Source organism: Sebastes fasciatus, chromosome 7 (assembly GCF_043250625.1).
Source record: "Sebastes fasciatus isolate fSebFas1 chromosome 7, fSebFas1.pri, whole genome shotgun sequence".
Classification (NCBI taxonomy): domain Eukaryota; kingdom Metazoa; phylum Chordata; class Actinopteri; order Perciformes; family Sebastidae; genus Sebastes; species Sebastes fasciatus.
Window position 1 is genome coordinate 26,247,648 of NC_133801.1, and position 18,792 is coordinate 26,266,439.

An 18,792-nucleotide genomic window follows, 5' to 3' on the forward strand; every position below is an offset into this window, starting at 1 on the left:
ATAAATTGTTGGCATTTTAATTATCGTCAGCTGGAAAAAAAGAGATAAAGTATATTGAAAACAAGACCTGTGAAGCCTGTTGTGTGTGTGTAACTTTATATACCCACTGGTTGAACACATTCCACTGTTTGTAATCTCTCTCCAACAAGCAGTTCAGAACAGGAGTTCTCTGAGGGTCCATTTCTTTGCAAAGGAAAAAAAAAAAAAAAACAAGTGTACAATCTGCTGTATTATTTTACTGTACAAGTGTCAAAAATATCTGACATTTTCCATCTCTGATCCACCACCTGATGATGTCGATGGATGTGGGATAAAACAAGTTTTTCACAGATGTGTGTGGGGTCCAGACGCGGCCCTGTATATAGAGCCCTGGAGAACATGGTTTGGATCTGTGATGAGTCTCATGGCATTCAGAGCTACACTGGTTCTAATAAAAAAAGCAAAAATGAAAAAAAAAAGGCGAGCGAGACAAGAGAAGAGGAGAGATCATTTGTCATCCTTACAGGATGGTTGAGGTTTGTTTTTTTAACCCCCCCCCACCTCCCCTCAGTCTTGTGTCCTCAAATGCAACAGTCTGCTCAGTGGGGTGACGCTGCATCCAGTCTGGAGTTTGTGTGAATGTCGATGAGGTTTCATAACGGTGTCTTCCTTACTTCTTTTTTTTTTTAATTCCACCACTAAATGTGTGTGTATGTCTGTGTGTGTACTGGCAGCTGCAGTGACTATAAAGCCAACTGACTCGCCGGTGATGCTTGAATTTACTGTGCATTACTAATTAACTGTGTGCAACTGAAGCACCACATTTTTGGGCTGAGTAGGTGTCCTCACCAGGCTAAAGCCCACATGTCTTTTTTCTTCCTTCTCTTCCCTCATAAAATCAGCCGAGACAGGGGCGGGTGGGGCCCATGCTCTGAGCCAATAGGAAAGCTTGTACCACCTCCTGGGTCTGCTGGGGCGTAGTGTTGACGTCCTCCAGGGCATCTGCCACGGCAAACTGCCGGTCCCTCAGCCGGTTCCAGTTGGACAGTACGTTGTGGTATTCAAACACCTTCTCGTAGTTTCCCACTGAGTTGTAGAGTTTGATCAGGCCTCGGTAGTCGTACTCCAGCCCACTGTAACCCTCTCCAAACAGCTTCTTACCTGTGAGGACACAGGAAACATAACAAACCATGTTTGTCATCATTCTAGAGCCTGTTTTGAACAATAAAATATTATAAATATGCATGCTTTTATAACTATATACTTACTAACTTATATATTTATTAAGCTTTTTTGCCTGGCCGTTTCCCAGAGGAGCATAAAGTGAGCGATGGACATAAATGGAAGTTAGAAAAATCCAGCACACAGATTTTGAGAGCAATCTCAAAATCAGAGACCACAGACCATGGATGTAGAAGAGGGTCCAATAGACCCTGGACCCTGGACCCCGGTCCAAAATGGCGGCAGCGCTACCGCAGCGCCATCTAGCGGCCGTTGTCAAAAAAGCACCAATTTTTTCTCTCTTTGCTTCTAGACTCTTTGACTACGGTGGCCTTCAGGTAACGTAAAAAAACTCTAGAGCCAGTTTGGTTTGTCCGTTCTGGGCTACTGTAGAAACAGAATTTACTGCCTCTACTTGTCTTGCATTATAGTAAATTAATGTCTTCGGGTTCTGAACTGTTGGTCTGACAAAGTAAGTTGGGCTCTAGAAAATTGTTCAGACATTTATCACTCATTTTCTAATGTTTAGGAGATCAAGCGATTAATTAAGAAATGGAAGGCTGATAATTAATAACGAAAATAAATATTATATTCTAAATAATAAATAATTATTATTATAAAGTTATTATTAAGTTATATAACTCGCAGCACCCCTGGGAGCAGACGAGAAAACCCTTTTTTTCTGGAATCCATGAGACAGGAGTGACCACAGGCCTTTATTACAAAGCAAGATTAGAGGGCTATCCAGCTATCCATGAGCTTAACCCAGGCTTTGTGCTATCTAGAAGCAGGCTTACTTTTAACCAGGGTAAATCACCATGGTAACCTATGATGAATAGCTAACCTGCTCTGAAGCAGGATCAGATCAAAATATGTTACTAGACTTCTTATTCAGCAGCTCACTGGAAAAAAAAAAAACTAAGTTATAACTATGAACTGTTTTTTTAAAACAAAAAAGTAAAGACCCAGCACGAGTAACCCATCCCATCCCAACCCTATGTCTGACCGATAGCGATGGAGCGCAGGTAGAGCCTCTCTGCGTCTTCATACTGGTTCATGTCGTAGTTGTAGAGGGAGGCCAGGTGACCCACAGACAGAGCCACCTCGTAGTCCTCGTGGCCCAGAAGCTGCTCCTTGATCTGGATGGCTTTGATGTGCATCTCCTCAGCCTCCTGGGTACACATGCAAAGATAGATATATGTATATCACACATCAGGGCAAAACTACTAACGCAAAGCAGAAAAAAAGAATTATTAGATTTTTGTTTATTTTGTTTTTCCAATGTGCAACACATTTGGTTCTTTTTCCACAGTCATGGCCTAAAACACTAGCGATATGAGAATTAAAACAGGTTTTCATTGCATTAATTATTCCTCCTGTTCATTCTGGCCATTAAAACATCTTAATGTAAGCGATGGGGGATAAAATTCACAGTCCTCCACGGTTTATAAGCTAATATTCAACCATCAAAATTAGTATTAAAGTGGATATCTTCCTTCTTCGTATAAAAATGTACTCTTTTTGTTACCATCCCTCAACTGTAACTCAAACACAAAGAGGGAATTCTATACTAAATATCATAACTTTGTTGCCTGGGAACCAGAGCATGTGAACAGAAGGATTTTGGATGGAGCGTGGAGCGGATTTTTTTAGAAAGTTGGAGCGTCGCCTTATCTCCATGAGTTTCAAAGCATGCTCGAGCGGGCCTGACCCAGAATGCATCCGTGTACAGCGCTATTATCTAAAAAAACGTGGTTCTTCAATCCATATTTGTTGGCGTTTAGCCTTTCAAAAACAACATTTTCACAAAGGACGCACCTGTATTAACGGGGCAGTCCAGCATTAATTAAAGAAAGTTGATTTAAAAAAAAAAAAAAAAAAGACTGGCTCATTTAATCCGATGAATCACTTTTTTCTCATCAGTGCACGCTGTAGCCACTTTACATGTGGCATTAACATAGCATCCACTGTATACGGTTACCGTTTCAGTTGTATGGTATGCTGTGGTAGTGTGGTAGACACAATTATATATTAGATTAGAATTATTTTGCGTCGTATACGAAGACACCACTGGCAAGAAGCTCTGAGCTATTTTCACTTCTGTAGTTTCATGTTACATTAATGCTTCATTATTCCAGTCAGAACAATGAAAAACAATCATGAGAGATTTGGTCAGGACACACACCTTGAACTTCCTCATAGACTGGTAGAGTCGTCCTAGGTTGCCGTAGTGTTTGGCCGTCTGGACGTTGAACTCTCCGAAGGCCTTCTTGGCCAGCTGCAGTGAGGAGAGGTGAAGGTCATGAGCCTCTTGAAGAAGGCGCTCTTCTGTCTCCTTATTGTGGCAGTCAATCGCGATTTCCTCCAGAATAAGAGCTGAGGGAAATAAATGATGACGAAGAACATATTAGACTTATGCCCAGAATCTAACAATGGAGTCACAGCGCCATGTCATTTTTTGGTACCAAATATGAAATTTACCATGATTTACCATCACTTCACGGTTACCTTATTAATCACTTAAAGAGGCATCAGGAAAAATGTGTTTATTAATTTGTTGTTGCTTCTTTTTGTTTAAGTAAACTGAGGAATTAAGTGAACTTAATGAATGTTGATGAAACAAGAATAAAACATATTTAATGGCTGAATCAAGGCCTCCTCAGAGCTCTAAACCTGACATTTTACTGCAATAACTCACTCCTTTTAGATACAGCGTTGTCATTTGTGTAAATGTTTCTTTTGATTCGGGCACCTTTGAATCTGTAGTTAAAAATATCTGCTGTCAAAATTAATGCGTAATTTCTTTGATGCATTAACGCAGGTCTGTGGGAAATTATTTGGATCGCATTCAACGACTGCACATATTTGCCTTTGGAGAGCCACAACCGTGTCAAAGATACACAACTTGTATGAAGGCCAGAGAGCAAAAGTAGCGGGGGAGTTGTGACAGACTACCGGAGACTATTGGACTCTTAGCGGTCACAGTTACCTCGAAGTGACAGCAAATTATTTTGACCAGCAGTGGGAACATCAGTGTCATGCACTGTTGCAGCATGACTGTTATGAAGACAGAGGAGAGACGCGTGTACCGAGCACTTGATGCAAGTAGCAAAACAGTGGAACATTAGAACTAGGACTGTACTGAATAGCTCGAAGCAAGGTCCACCTTCTCGCTCTCTCTCTCTCTCTCTCTCTCTCTCGCTATCATAGGGCTGCCGTGATTAGTCGATCGATGGATGAATATCAATATTTTAAATTAACGCATGTTGTTTTTTATCATTTGTCCTTGGAGCTGTCATGAAGACACAGTCTGCTTGCTACCTTACAAAATCCATTGAGTGTTTGAAGGGAAACTGTGCCGATTTTCTGCAGGCTCTGTGCCACTGCAGCGCCGGATACAGCCTACATGCCAATGTACAGCAACCGGTCTTCCTACATGCTGCAGCGCACGGAGCTCCCCTCGCTCAGAACACACCCGGGGAGTCCGCAGACTGAGCTAGGATTGTGTTGAGGCCAATAAACTGACACAGGTCGATTAACTTGTGATTAACTATGGACAATCATTATTAATACGTTACACACTGTTCCTTCAATGCCTGCCTGATATTCCCTGTACCCTCCACACAGTAGGCAGAAGCCCAGCATCTCCAGGAAACTTGTCTTACCTTTGACTCTCTTAGAGGAGGCCAGCAGCAGATGGTCCTCCGGCAGAATGTGAGTTATGATGTCTATGGCACGTTCTGCATGGAATCTGAGGGACAAACACAGCAGCTGACCCAAACATGTCATGCAACTCAGACTTGGCTAGAAACTGTATTCTATTCAGGATAAACATTTCCCAGAAAGTCAATTTTCCCTTGAGGAAAGTTGTTTTTGAAACTCACATCAGGGTGAGAAAGGTCAAAGCATTACACAATTTTGAATCAAGGTCTTTGTATACAGGAAGGAATGTCACTGGATGAGTTAAAAATAAAGAGAAACACTCTTATCCTTGCCATCATCTATCAGTGTCTGAAATGATCAATGCTTTTATAAGATATGAAATGGTAAACATCCAGAGCATCCAGGCACATAACATTGAGCCCAGTACAGTGTGTAACAGAACAGACCGGCACAGTATGAGTCATGGTCTTGTGCTACATCTACGAGGGAGCTCATGTCTAATGTAATTAGCTGGCTGGTTTAGAAACAGTCCCGACTTTGTAAGATTCATTGTACTCACAGAGCGTTGTCAAATTTCCCAGAACTATACTGGTGCACATATGAGGAGTAAGCCAGGTCTTCATGGGCTGTGGCAACGTGGATGTTCTTCCCTCCGAACACAGACTGTCGGATGTCCAGTGCTGTCTGGAATTTGTACAGAAAGAAAGGACATTTAATTATATATAGGTAATATGACACATTGGTTTTTAATGAAAATGAGGACAACATGTACACTTGTTGTCAATCACTCAACTTACCTGGTAAATAGCAACCGATTGGCATATGTTGTCTACATTTAATAAGTAAAATCCATAATCTAGCAGCGTGTCCGAGTACTTGGGATGCTTGTGTCCAAAATGCTCTCTGTGAGATACAAAACATTGAATCAGAATTCGATAACAAAAAAAAAGAATAAGAATAATGTTGAGTCTTTATAAGACACAGCAGGTTACCTTGCTAGAAACACTGCATGTTTGATCAGCTGCTCTGCTTTTCTGAACTCTCTCTTCACGACGCAGGCCTGCAGCGGAAAGACAAGCCAAACTTTACACAATCATGTCTGATCGAGGGATTTCCTAATGAGGCACAACACGTTGCTGTTCTGCAGATACATTCTGCAAAGACACTGTACCCCCAATAATAACTCAATAATACCGTGTAATATAAACAAACATCGTTTACCTTGGAGGCTTGCCGGAGGACATCAACCACTACTTTGACGGGCAGCCCTGGAGTAATTTCCTTCATAGCCTCTATACACCACCGGTATGCCTGAAAAATGCAGGAAAAATATAAGGGTTCCAGACTTAATCATGTCTGTCTGGAGTATTTCTCAACAACTCTGCAATGCTGTAAACCAGACTCTGACTTAATAATTCAAATAAAACTAAAAACATTTGCCTTTATTGGTTATAATATATACTGGTGGTCAGACATACATACCTCATCATAGTGGCTTTTGGCGAAGAGCAAGGCACAAAGCTCGCCATATAGCGCTGCCTTGTTGGCCTGGTGGCCATGTTTGGCTAGTTTGTCCATGTAAGACTGAGCAAGCTTGAAGGTCTCCTCCCCCAGGTGGTACTTACAGTTGCCATTGCGGACATGAAGCAGCCTGTGCACACAACAGAGGAAAACTTAAGAATCTCAGGTGTGACTTACTGGATGTAGACAAACACAGACCATTACATTTAGTCAGTCATTCATTCATTCACAAACACACAAGTACGCGGGAAGGTAGGTAGACAGGCAGATACAGTAGGTCATCCAATCATTTCATTTGTAAAGATGTCAGGATTTTTCAGGATAAGCATATCCATGCTCATACGCCACACACACACATGCACAGGAGAGTGTGTCTGTGAGAGGGAAAGATCCGCGGGAGAGGCAAAGCGCCAGAGCTAGTCTCATGCCAGCGGATTTATACTCCATGCTGGCAATATAGTCATTTACTAAATCCCACGTAGAACAAGCCGCAATACATCAAGTATATTTGATATATCGCCCACCCCTAGTCTTGGGTGAAGCATTCTTGTTGAATATAACCACACACTGAACAGAGGTTTTGAGACTGACCTGACACAGCATTCCACAGCCCGGTAGCAGTGGAGGACCTCACTGTGGAGCGTGCACAGCTGCAGGCACGACAGAAACACTTTCTCTGCATCTCCATACCAGCCTGCATCAGACAAGAAGCCACCTAGAATCAAAAGACAAGAGATTAATCCAACTGTCTCCAAATCAGAGGGGAGATACACTCAGAATTAACCGTGGTAACTGGTGGTTAAAATATATTATCTATATCAAATAATATTTAAACAAATCTTACACGGCAAACTAGGTGTGGAAGAAACACATCTTATGGTATCTTACCTCACAGGTATTTGTTAGAGGGAGAGAAACTCATCTCTAGAGTTCTAACACCAAACAAACATCAAGTGTTTCATTTAGATGATAATAAAGAGCTAAAAGATGTGCAGCTGGTAGTGTTGTCACCAGGGAATGAAATTAGCACCTGCCAACTGCCAAATACAGGGTAAATGTTGGCTGTGGCAGGTACAAACTCCAGGCCACCTGCCACGATGACAGATTCCTTATATTAAGAAATATTATTTTTAAAAAGCAATTCCTAAATTAAAAATAGTCAGGGATTAAGGTTACATGATCCATATTTCTACTGTCTGTTACCACTGACTCAGTGTTTACTAGGGGTGGACGAAAATATTGAGTATTGCAATATTATGTTTTGTGATACTGTATCTATCAATTCTCAAAAACTCTGTATTGAATTCTAATTAATAGTTTACATGCAAAGATTAACTCAGTCAATACTTTATTTTATTTGCAAAGATATGCGCCGTCTGTGATAAATGCAAATGTAGATCCTACAATTCTGATTGCATGAAAAAGTAATTTTTTTGCTCAGATTTTATGCATATGGCAGTGTGTTTTTTATACTATGACAGTTTTCCTAAAATTCGATTTTTTTAAAAATCGCGATATATTGTCTTGCTTACAGTAACGCAATATATCGCAATATTTTGAATCGTAACCCTTGTATCATGATACGTATGTTGTCGCCAGATTCTTGCCAATACTCAGTCCTAGTGTTTACAATTCTAAAGCATTCTACATAGATTTCAGAAGTGGCAGACAAAACAATTGTGTGGCTAGTAGAAATGTTCAGTGACCTGCCACAGTGGCACGTGAGGAAAAAAAACTTCATTTTAGACCCTGGTTGTCACGATACCAAAATTTTATACGATACCCTGCCTAAATATCTCGATAACGACACTGAAACAATACCACGGCAAAAACCTAAAACATCAGGAAAAGTAATGGAATAATGGATGACAGAGCATGGGACTTAAAATTATTTTTTTTATCAATTAAAAATGTTCAAATGGATGAACATTTAAATGAAATGGTATGCAGTAATCCGATGTCCCCTATTCTTAAGTTTATGTGATTTCTTTGATAGTTTTGTATATAAAACTATATCATTTTATATTTGCATTTATTTTTGATAATGCAAACACATTTACATTTCATCTTATTTCTATTTTTCTTATAACTTCTCTATGTTTATATATATTTTTCGCTCTTGGCCGATCAGCTGACAACCGGCCAGTTCCAACCAGCAGCCGATCGATCGGTGCATCTCTAATGGCCTCGAGATAGTCTGCGAGATACAGGAACAGAGTGTGTGTGAAACCCTTCGTCCCCTTCCCCACCATTTACCCAGCACAAAGCCGAACTGGATGGCCTTCTCTTTGACATGGGCATCAGACTCTGCGATGTAGGAGCAGCGGCGGCTGAAGGAGTTCGCCAGAACCGAGGCCACTTTCACACCGTGGTCCATTAGCGCTTGAAAGCAGTGGTGCAGGAGGTGTCTGAAGTGGGTAGGACAAAGGAATGGACTATGTCAGTGGAAGGCATAACTATAAATGATTAACATATTGTTTGTTACATTTAAGCCTTTGCTAATAAAAAAAGACATCAGCAGTCTTAACAGACATCCAAAACATCTGGCTGATCAGTGAATAACAATGCTGGTGACTACTGCTATTGTATTCTCGTCAAGCCCATCAATGAAGGTTGAAAGCAAGAACACACACACACCACAGAGAACATCGTATAAAGAACATCAATAATGTACCTTAACCTAAAGGCTACTTTAGTGTGCACAGGGTGTTACATTTTTACCAAGCTCTTATACCAGTGTTACATTTGTCTCCTTTCACAAACCCTTTTCCTCAAGTGAAGTTTGAATGGCAGCATTGCAGAGTGTGATTAAAATGGCTTCGCTAAACTGATGGAACTGATGGAACTCAACAGATCCCAGAGCAGGAGGACGCTACATACGAAGCACAGTCACGGGCAATGTGCACTTAATAGGTTAGATAAAAACAGCCGAGTCAAAACAGTAAATGAGTGATGGACTGGGCAGAATAAAACATGATTAGAAAGCCAAAAGTCCAGTTCTGCACAATAACATCAATGTCCAATAATGCATTCTTCTCATTATGTACTAAGGTTAACCTGACCTGCCAGACAGTTGTTACACAGAACCATCTGAGAAGCTGTCATTGGAAACTGTTTGGAAAAGGGCAGGCACTTTCAAAAAAAATACTTGGCAGGTGATTGGATAATCAAACTCTTGCCGAAGCCAGTTGGGAGACGAGCGAAAACATATTTTCCATCGAGAAAAGCCTTGGGTGTCATTCTTTGCTCTTCTTTCAATGAAGAAATCCTCTCCAGTTCTGATATAACTGATGCTATTGCAGCATCTACGCTAACCTCTAGATGAACTGCGCCTCACTTGGAAAGTACACGAGATCAGGCGGCAGTAGCAGGGGGCGGAGACAAAAAGCTGCGGTCAAGTTGGACAGTTTCCAGCCGCCTTCAAAGAATTTACAGGAAGTCACAGGAATAATTAATTCCTGTTAGATCCGATCTGTAGGCTACTTGTAGTTTTCTGACCACGTTCAGATTTATTTATATTTATTTGTAAATATATGTGGAAATGTTTGTGTATCTGACATTGGATTCTATCTTTTATTATTTTTAGACCGCCTTGTAAAGCACTTTGTAATGAGCACTCGTTTTGATAAGTGTTATATAAATAACCTTCAACCACACAAGATATGTTTAGTAACAGATGAAACCTTCATTGCACAACAGTGACTAATAGTCTACACATTTAGTGTTAAAATATTACAAGTACACACAAAGTTCAGACTTTCTACAACGCGTTGTGTTTGTTGTCAAAACTAAGATCCAATCAGCTCTTTGATCAGGCAACAGCCAGGCGTTTCCCATAATGCCCTGGGTCTTGCAGTTGGTGGAGAGCAACAACAGCGTCTGGCGCTAAAAACTGCGGTTGCCTTGATCTCGTGAGGTTATCATTGCCCTCAACATGACGTCAGAGCAGGTCTGGATCAAGTCGGACACAAATCTAACCAGCATGCATTGTGTGGCGATCGCCAGTGATGGATTCTGTGCAGAGCTGGCTCATCTCAAAACAAGCCTGTTATACCCCTTTCACACCGAGGACTCAACCAGGGTTGAACCAGGGTTGGTTGTGTGTATGAAAGGTTAACCCGCGTTGATCGACTCGCCTTTGCGACCCAGGTCGAGAGGTGGGTCAGACCAGGGTCGGACCAGGGTCGATGTCGATGTGAATTGCACGGACCAGGTTCGCTAACAAATGGGGCGGGACAAACCTATTTGATTGCAAATGAGGGCGCACAGTCCGTGACGTAACTGTCACAGGTCGCCGTGGCTCATAAACAAACTGTGGGACGGTAGCAGGAATGATTTCAGACACACCGGAGATGAACGACGGACGAGAACAACATGTGTGGCGAGACATCGAGGTGCGGGAGCTCCCGGTCGTTCACGGTGATGAAGAAAAAAGCGGTAATGACGGGACGGTGAGAGACAACGCAGTGTAACGTTAAACGAACATATAGGGCTGCTGAATGAGAGACATCCGCCGTTACGTTACACGGAAACACACCGTGTTAATAATAAGCCGCCCACCGAAGCCGACCATCAGTATTGCCAGCTGTACGCGCATCTGTTTTTGAAGCATGTTTACACATCTTCTATGTTACCTTTTTTAACTTTTTATCTTTCAAAATAAACCTGCAAAAAGATCCATCTGTCGCCTGTCACATCTGTTATAAAGTAACAAACCCAGCCCTGGTTCATTACATTATCAAGCATTTAGCAAACTAAATGAAATATAAACTCATTTTATTATGTTTGGATAAGCTCTTACATTATTCAACAGTAGCCACATTTCCAGCTGAACAACTTTAGTAGTTCTACTATATGAAGCCAATCTTTGCTGGGATGGTGGAGTGAGTGAAACATACATTTCAGTCTTCAGAAGTGTCTAATCCTTTAGTAAATGTAGCCTATATTATCATATTAGATATATGATAAATGGGTACTGTAGACAGACAGAGGAAAAAAGGTTCATGTTGATGAATAGATCCTGTAAATCTGTATGTTTCTGCATACATTACAGCTCCATACATACAACATAGTTAAACATTTTATAAAGCTAAAAATGCTGTGTGTACTATATTTACACTGTATCCCAAAAACATGCATCATTCTGTGACATTTTATGTTTTTGCACACATTGATGATGCCACTATCATCTCCTCTCTCTGTAATCCTCCAGAGGTGTAACCTCCTTCAGTAGCCCTGGATCTCCATCCGTCTGTAGTAAGAGCTACATGGTCTGTGTTGGACAATTCTTTGACAGATCCTAGTCGTATCTGTTCGGGAATAACTGTGTTGCTTAAGTGTCAGCGAGAGGGAATATTATAGCGCGGCTCAAGTAACGTAACGTTAATCATATGCTGAAATCCAGCGTCCTCCACGAATGCGCAGGGTTGCAAATCTTTCACTATAAACCTCCCCAATGCTTTAGTTATGTTTTATGCCCTGTCTGAATCTGCATGTAGAGGCTGTTTAAATGCTGCGGGGAGAAGGAGTTGCTCTTTCCTACCAGACTCTCTCCTCCTTGCGCTATCAACGGACACACCGGAGTGATGTCTTCATAAATGGCTCATCATATTGGAAGTGTTGCCGCTCGCATAAACCACACATGTTGCACAGTGCTTACACAGTCACTGTTTTATCCACCACTTTTTTTCAATCATTGTCATAGGTAACACTAAATCTGTACTGCTCTCATAAAGCAGAGCGAAACGATGCTGGTGGATCCTGTACTTTACCGTGTCCACTCGCCATTTCCTAAACTGCACTTCATCCGTGCCAACTGAGAAGTTTTTCTTTCTGCACATGCCTTTTTGACTGAAATTGTGAGGCTCTTCCCCATTTCTTGTGTCACAATAAACAGGAGCCAAACTCTACATGAAAAAAGCACACAATGGGCCTCATAACCTATTTCAAATGAACCGAACAATACATACACGCCCCGAAACGTGACTAGCAAACAGAACGGGTAGGATTCTTTTTACTTGAACCGTTCCATCCCTACTATTTAATGAATGCAGTTTTCAGCACATACAGCATAAACTGCTCTGATAACTATCTGTGTAAGGGACCAGTCTCAAAAACCAGACAACTGATGGGTCAATGTGAATGGTGTGAGGTTTCACCGCTTAGTCCCATTATATTCTTACCTTTTGTCTGAAGCCCGCAGTACTTTAGCAAACACCTCCAGCTCACAGAACTCTCCTCCCAGCTGGCAGAGCCGGCCCTGCTGGTAAAGCTGAGAGACACACAGAGATGGAGGGATAAGGTGAGCATGGAGATTCACTGACAATAATACACATGTCAACTCTTCCATTACGAGCACAATGAGGAGTCTACAGTTAATAACTTATCTGATAAATAACGTGCACAGAGCGTCTCAGCAGAGCGGTACAAAAATGTCCCATCTGCAACTACAATGGTGGAGTTTCTGTCCTACTTTTCATCCTAGTCTCTATTATTGGTCTGTTTAGGTGATGCTCTGGAAAATGCTGTCTGCTGTTCAGGAGTTCAAACAAAAAAAATGCTGACGTCTGGCCTGTCATCAAACTGCGCTGAGTTGGAAGTTGTTATATTCAGTGGCTCTCTGTGGTGGGGTCTATAGGGGACACTACCAGTTTTAGCTGCGTCTCTTCAAATGCAGTTATTGGGTGGAATCTCACTTAATGTCAGAGTGGTGTGAGATTATGTGAGACACTGGTTGCTTTAGTCCAAGCCACAGATAAAGTCAAGTTGGTGGCAATGGAGGAAAATACATTTTCTAGTGCAGAAATGACGACTCAATGAACCAAGGAGTTTTGAGGATAATTTACTGTGTGACATTGTTTTGTCATCATTGTGTAGTATATGAAGTTTGTACTCCATACACTTGTGGCATGGCTTTATGGATGGAAATGTCAGTTGGTCCTCCATTTTGGTCCTACTTGTGAAAGAATCCCCTTCAGAGCGATGACAGCACCGCTCTGAAGGGAATTCTTTCACAACAATTACCCTCTAGCTGCACATTATCCCTTACATATATCATATGAAATGTGTATTTATTGAGCCAGGTTTCACGATCCCCCTCTTAAAAACGCTACAGTGTGTAGGAATGTCAGCATCTAGTGGTGTAGTTGCAGATTGCAACCAACTGGGTACCCCTTTACTCGCTCCTCTTTTTCCAAGACTGCAGTAACATGAGCCGCCGAGTGCAAAACCGTGGTAACGCCGTTGGCCTCACTTAGAGGCCATCCTTACAATTATAACACTACTTTAGGAGTAACAGAAGTAAGACGACGGCTGGCCGTGCCACGGTTTAGCACTCTGAAGCTCACGTTACCGCAGTTTAACAAGTGTTTCGCAATTATGATTAGTTATCGTCACAGGCCTACCTACTAACACATTTAGATATAAAATCTACCTCCAAGATGCCTGCTTATTCTCAACAACATCTGCTCAGCGGCATTTTGCACAAAAAATATAATTATATACGTATGTCACAGAAAAGACAGCAAAACGGTTTAACCAACATTCACATTACAAATAAGAAGTGTATGCATGAAAACCAGAGGTCTCACAGTAAATAGTATATTGCATTTAACAAACTAAAAATGTGCCTCATTACTTTTCCATGTCATGATGACTTTGTGTACATTCCCCATCTTTATGAGTGTAACAAAACAAAAATAGGACAGTCAGGAAATGAATCGCCCCAAATAACTAGAAATACCTGATTAAGTATAACTTATGGGTGATTTAGGATAGTCTGTACTATCTTACCGACAGAGAATAGTTATAAATATAATCAACAAGCAACAAATTGATGCATCGTCTTTAACAATATTACAAAGCAGTTATCAAACTATGACTCCTCCAGGTTTTGACAGGACCAAACTTTTTCCAGAAATTAATATTTAGAATTTAGATGGAGGAGTTTTATTCCACACCGACAGTGACTGAGTCATGGGAATGTAATGTTGTCTTGCTCATCAACAAAACCTAGACTCTTTGCTGAGAATTACTTACTGTGTTTTTTAAGGTTAAACCTTGAGGACACAAAGTTGAGGACACAAAGTTAATGTCCTCTGTTTTCCTGAGAATTTGGACATATTAGCACTCTGGGGTCACACTTTCCATTTTCATCACCACTGCTTTCACTGAGCCTGTACCCAGTGGTATGTCATACAAGTAGCCTACTTGTATTATTAAAAGGGACTGTATGTAAGTTTTTACACATATAAATAGTTTTTTATTACCAATGTGTGAACAGGTCGTATCCAAACCTAAAAGATTAGACCTTCCGTGACTTTCTAGGTTTCCTCTATCAGCCTGTAGACTGTTTTTAATGTGAAGAATGCGGGCTGTTTTTTCCGGGAAAATCCAACGGATGTGACGCCATGCGCCCTCGCGAGGGCTTTAGCCGTCACTAACGTCTGGATGGAAATGGAGTCCGCTAACGCCAACAAACGACCAGCCCCTACCAGAACTCAGAATCCAACACAAACTCGATGCGAGTAACCTAATCGAATCCAAGCACAAGCGTGAACAACAGGACGCTGACTGCCGTTGACTTAACGGCCACAGGTGTCACTGTTAATAAGCTATTTCTGATTCTTACAGAGAGTCCCTTTAATGATTCCAGGTACATACAATCACGTAAGAATCTCTCCTTCACCTTTGTAAATAAGTGTGGCGAGGAGGCAGGATATGACGCAGCCCTTCAGCTGTCTGGGAGCTCGGGGAATATTTTACCCCTTTCACACCGAGGACTCAACCAGGGTTGAACCAGGGTTGGTTGTGTGTATGAAAGGTTAACCCGCGTTGATCGACTCGCCTTTGTGACCCAGGTCGAGAGGTGGGTCGGACCAGGGTCGATTTCGATGTGAATTGAACGGACCAGGGTCGCTAACAAGGCTGCTGAATGAGAGACATCCGACATTACGTTACAAGGAAACACACCGTGTTAATAATAAGCCGACCACCGAAGCCGACCACCGGTACCGCCAGCTGTGAGTGCATCTGTTTTTAAAGCACGTTTACACATCTTCTATGTTACCTTTTTTAAATTTGTATCTTTCAAAATAAACCTGCAAAAAGATCCATCTGTCGCCTGTCACATCTGTTATAAAGTAACAAACCCAGCCCTGGTTCATTACATTATCAAGCATTTAGCAAACTAAATGAAATATAAACTCATTTTATTATGTTTGGATAAGCTCTTACATTATCAAACAGTTGCCACATATCCAGCTGAACAACTTTAGTAGTTCTACTATATGAAGCCAATCTTTGCTGGGATGGTAGAGTGAGTGAAACATACATTTCAGTCTTCAGAAGTGTCTAATCCTTTAGTAAATGTAGCCTATATTATCATATTAGATATATGATAAATGGGTACTGTAGACAGACAGAGGAACAAAGGTTCATGTTGATGAAAACATAAACATTTTATAAAGCTAAAAATGCTGTGTGTACTATATTTACACTGTATCCCAAAAACATGCATCATTCTGTGACATTTTATGTTTCTGCTCATATTGATGATGTAACTATCATCTCCTCTCTATGTAATCCTCCAGAGGTGTAACACCCCGCCCATTTCTAACACCTGAGCTAATTGGTATGCATTGCTCCCAGGTCTGACCCAGGTTGTATCTGAATTGTCCTGACCAGGGTTTAACCCAGGTTGACTGGCTTGGTTTGAATTGACAAAAGGAGGGTAGGTTAACCCTGGTCCAACCCTGGTCATTGGTGTGAAAGTGGTATTTGACTCAATCAACTGTTGGAAAAGATCTTTTTTTTGTTTTTGCTGTTGCTGCCTAAATCAATGCTGGTAGTGAATACTACCATCACAGTACAGTACCAATGGCTGTTCATAGTTTGATGTCACCTGGTTTGCTCCAAGTTCTTGTAAATCTGTCCCAACAACAAAATACGTGTGCTTTGGTGTGTGGTTAGGGGAGGAATGTCTATTTAACCCCTCATAAATGAGCATATATGACCTTATAGGCCGCTATAGTTATATATAGATGCCATATCTGAAAAGCATGCAGTATTTCTAATATCCTGGCTATGGCCCTGATTAGGCCTCGAAAGCAGCACTGTTTTGACATCTAATTTCAATGTGTCATTTAATGAAATGTCGAAGGGAACTAAAATTATAGACAGTGACCCTGATGAAGACCTATGTTGGTTGCAACGCGTTTGTCATTTTAAACAATTATTGTCATGTAAAATAAAGGCATTTTAATTTGGTTCTAACACTACAGTGTGTCTTGGATTATTTTTGAGGGAGACTTGCATTTTGTACTTTTTTCCACCCATGCAATGAGCCCTTCACAAGAATGATGGAACTAAAATTATTGTTTTCAAAGTTACACTGTTAAATATATTGCTGTTTTGTGTTGTTTGTTCTCTATGGTATCATTGACAGCTGACTGCTCTAGAAAAAAAAGCTCTGATGTGTTGTAACAAGTATGTTTTGCTTGTATAAGAAAAACTACTTTGAATAACGTGGGTCAACATAGATTAACAACAACACAAATATACTGTTAGTTTACATGACAACATCATCACATTTCATGAAACAGTTACTGATGTAACCAGCTAACAATTAAAGATAAATGCAGTTCATTGTTATAGCAAACGTTCATTAACATATACACATGATAGCTATCTTGTATTTTAAGAGAATGTGAGCTAACCAGGGAGGAATGTCTATATAACCCCTCATGAATGAGCATATATGACCCACTGTTTTTGTCATCTAATTTCAATGTGTCATTTAATTAAATGTTGAAGGGAACTAAAATTTTCAAAGTTACACTGTTAAAATATATTGCTGTTTTGTGTTTCTTTATGGTATATTGACAGCTGACAAAAAGCTCTGATGTGCTGTCACAAGTATGTTTTGCTTGTATAAGAAAAACTACTTTGAATAAACTGGGTCAAAACAGATTATTGACAACAACAACAACAACCCCACAAATATATTGTTAGTTTACATGACATCACATGTCATGTAACAGTTACTGATGTAATCAGCTAACAATTAAAGTAACAAGATAAATACAGTTCATTGTTAGCAATAACATTGTTATACAGATATACATGCTGGCTATGTTGTATTTTAGGAACATGTAAGTTGGTGTAAACTAACCATTAGTTAGCTAGACCCTGAATAAACAGTTGTTGTCTTCAGGAGCTGGTTTTAGCTAACGTTAGCATTTAGCTGCTGATTACACAAACTCGTCTAGTGTGGTGGCTGTCAGATATAAACCAGAGCCTCTGGACTGGTAACGCTTACCTTATAATAGACATCGAACTGTATGTTTTCCGGCAGCGACCGTATGTCCCGTCTGGAGCGGCTGTAGTTGTCCACCACCGCGGAGATAGCGGTGTTGTACAGGGTTTCTGGGATCCATTCGAGCTCCACCGCCGCCATGTTGTTGTCCCTCTCCAGCAGCTACAGCCCTCCCTCCACAACTCTCTCCCTACATCCACCTCCTTCTACTGGGATTACAGCTCTTCCTCCGAGAGGTTTCATGAAACATGCGCTTTAAAAAGAAGGAGGAGGCCACAGATTATGTTACTATATCGCCAGTTTGTGCCGTTATAATGCTAAACCCGCTGTTTCATCTCCATCTTTCTCTCCTTCATCTCCAGATACTCGTCGGTCGGTCGGTCGACCCTACAGCAGCTCGTGCCCCCGTCGCTCCCGACGCACACGTTCACTGTGTAGTGACGCAGTGACGTAATTGTGCAGGCGATGCAAAAACAACCTTTTATACTCAAAAGTCATATTTTGAACAATTTAGTAGGATTGAGGATGATGAAACATACATGAACATACAAGGAGAAAGGCATCTATACAAAATAAACATATGTTTTCCTTTGTTGTTTAGAATTAGGTGAATTGAAGTAGGGCCAATGTTAAAGGGACTGTTTGTAAGAATCAGAAATGCTTGTTAACAGCGACACCAGTGGCCGTTAAGTCAACGAAAGTCAGCGCCGGGCTCGCGCTTGTGCTCGCTCTAAATAGACATGAACGAGCATCGCTCAAAACAGTGAGACGACACACATCAGCTAAAACCCCAATATCACTCTATATTTCACCTGCTTGGCAGTAATGTTAGCTGACCAGACGAAGGTCTCTCCATGAATCACTGCTGATCCTAGTGTTGGCTTTTCCTGCTTTTAGGCTCCCGACCGCGGCCGGAGGAAACAGGGAAAATACCGGCACCCGGTCGGAGATGATAACGTTTCTCGCTGCGGAGCCCCGTCACTTCACAAGACACGAGAAACCTCTGTTGGTCTGGAGGAGCTGCAGCAGTTATTTCTGCACAAACGTCCTCTGTACATTCAATAAATATTCTCAGAGCTACGAAGTCTCCTGCA

General features: G+C 41.2%; 2 protein-coding genes across 2 annotated transcripts in view; both read right to left on the minus strand.

Annotated features, from left to right (window-relative positions):
- Positions 1 to 18,792, minus strand: part of LOC141770481 (tyrosine kinase receptor Cad96Ca) — a 159,481-nt gene that overhangs the window by 75,819 nt on the left and 64,870 nt on the right. The window lies entirely within an intron of this gene.
- Positions 654 to 18,092, minus strand: appbp2 (amyloid beta precursor protein (cytoplasmic tail) binding protein 2). Its single transcript, XM_074640000.1, has 13 exons — positions 17,702 to 18,092; positions 12,567 to 12,655; positions 8,641 to 8,792; positions 6,976 to 7,099; positions 6,346 to 6,514; positions 6,085 to 6,174; positions 5,856 to 5,923; positions 5,661 to 5,766; positions 5,423 to 5,547; positions 4,866 to 4,951; positions 3,386 to 3,576; positions 2,207 to 2,372; positions 654 to 1,140 (listed from the first exon to the last, which is right to left on the minus strand). Exons 1-13 carry the CDS (start codon positions 17,837 to 17,839, stop codon positions 878 to 880), a joined length of 1,767 nt encoding a protein of 588 aa, XP_074496101.1. The 5' UTR covers positions 17,840 to 18,092; the 3' UTR covers positions 654 to 877.

Bases quoted from the DNA above. Each gene is read 5' to 3' on its own strand.
- appbp2 (XM_074640000.1), bottom strand. From the start codon at position 17,839: ATGGCGGCGGTGGAGCTCGAATGGATCCCAGAAACCCTGTACAACACC. The intron at 4,952-5,422 runs GTGAGTACAATG...TTTGTCCCTCAG, and splicing joins GGGAAATTTGACAACGCTCT to ATTCCATGCAGAACGTGCCA. The intron at 3,577-4,865 runs GTAAGACAAGTT...TATTTCCCTCAG, and splicing joins CTCCTCTAAGAGAGTCAAAG to CTCTTATTCTGGAGGAAATC.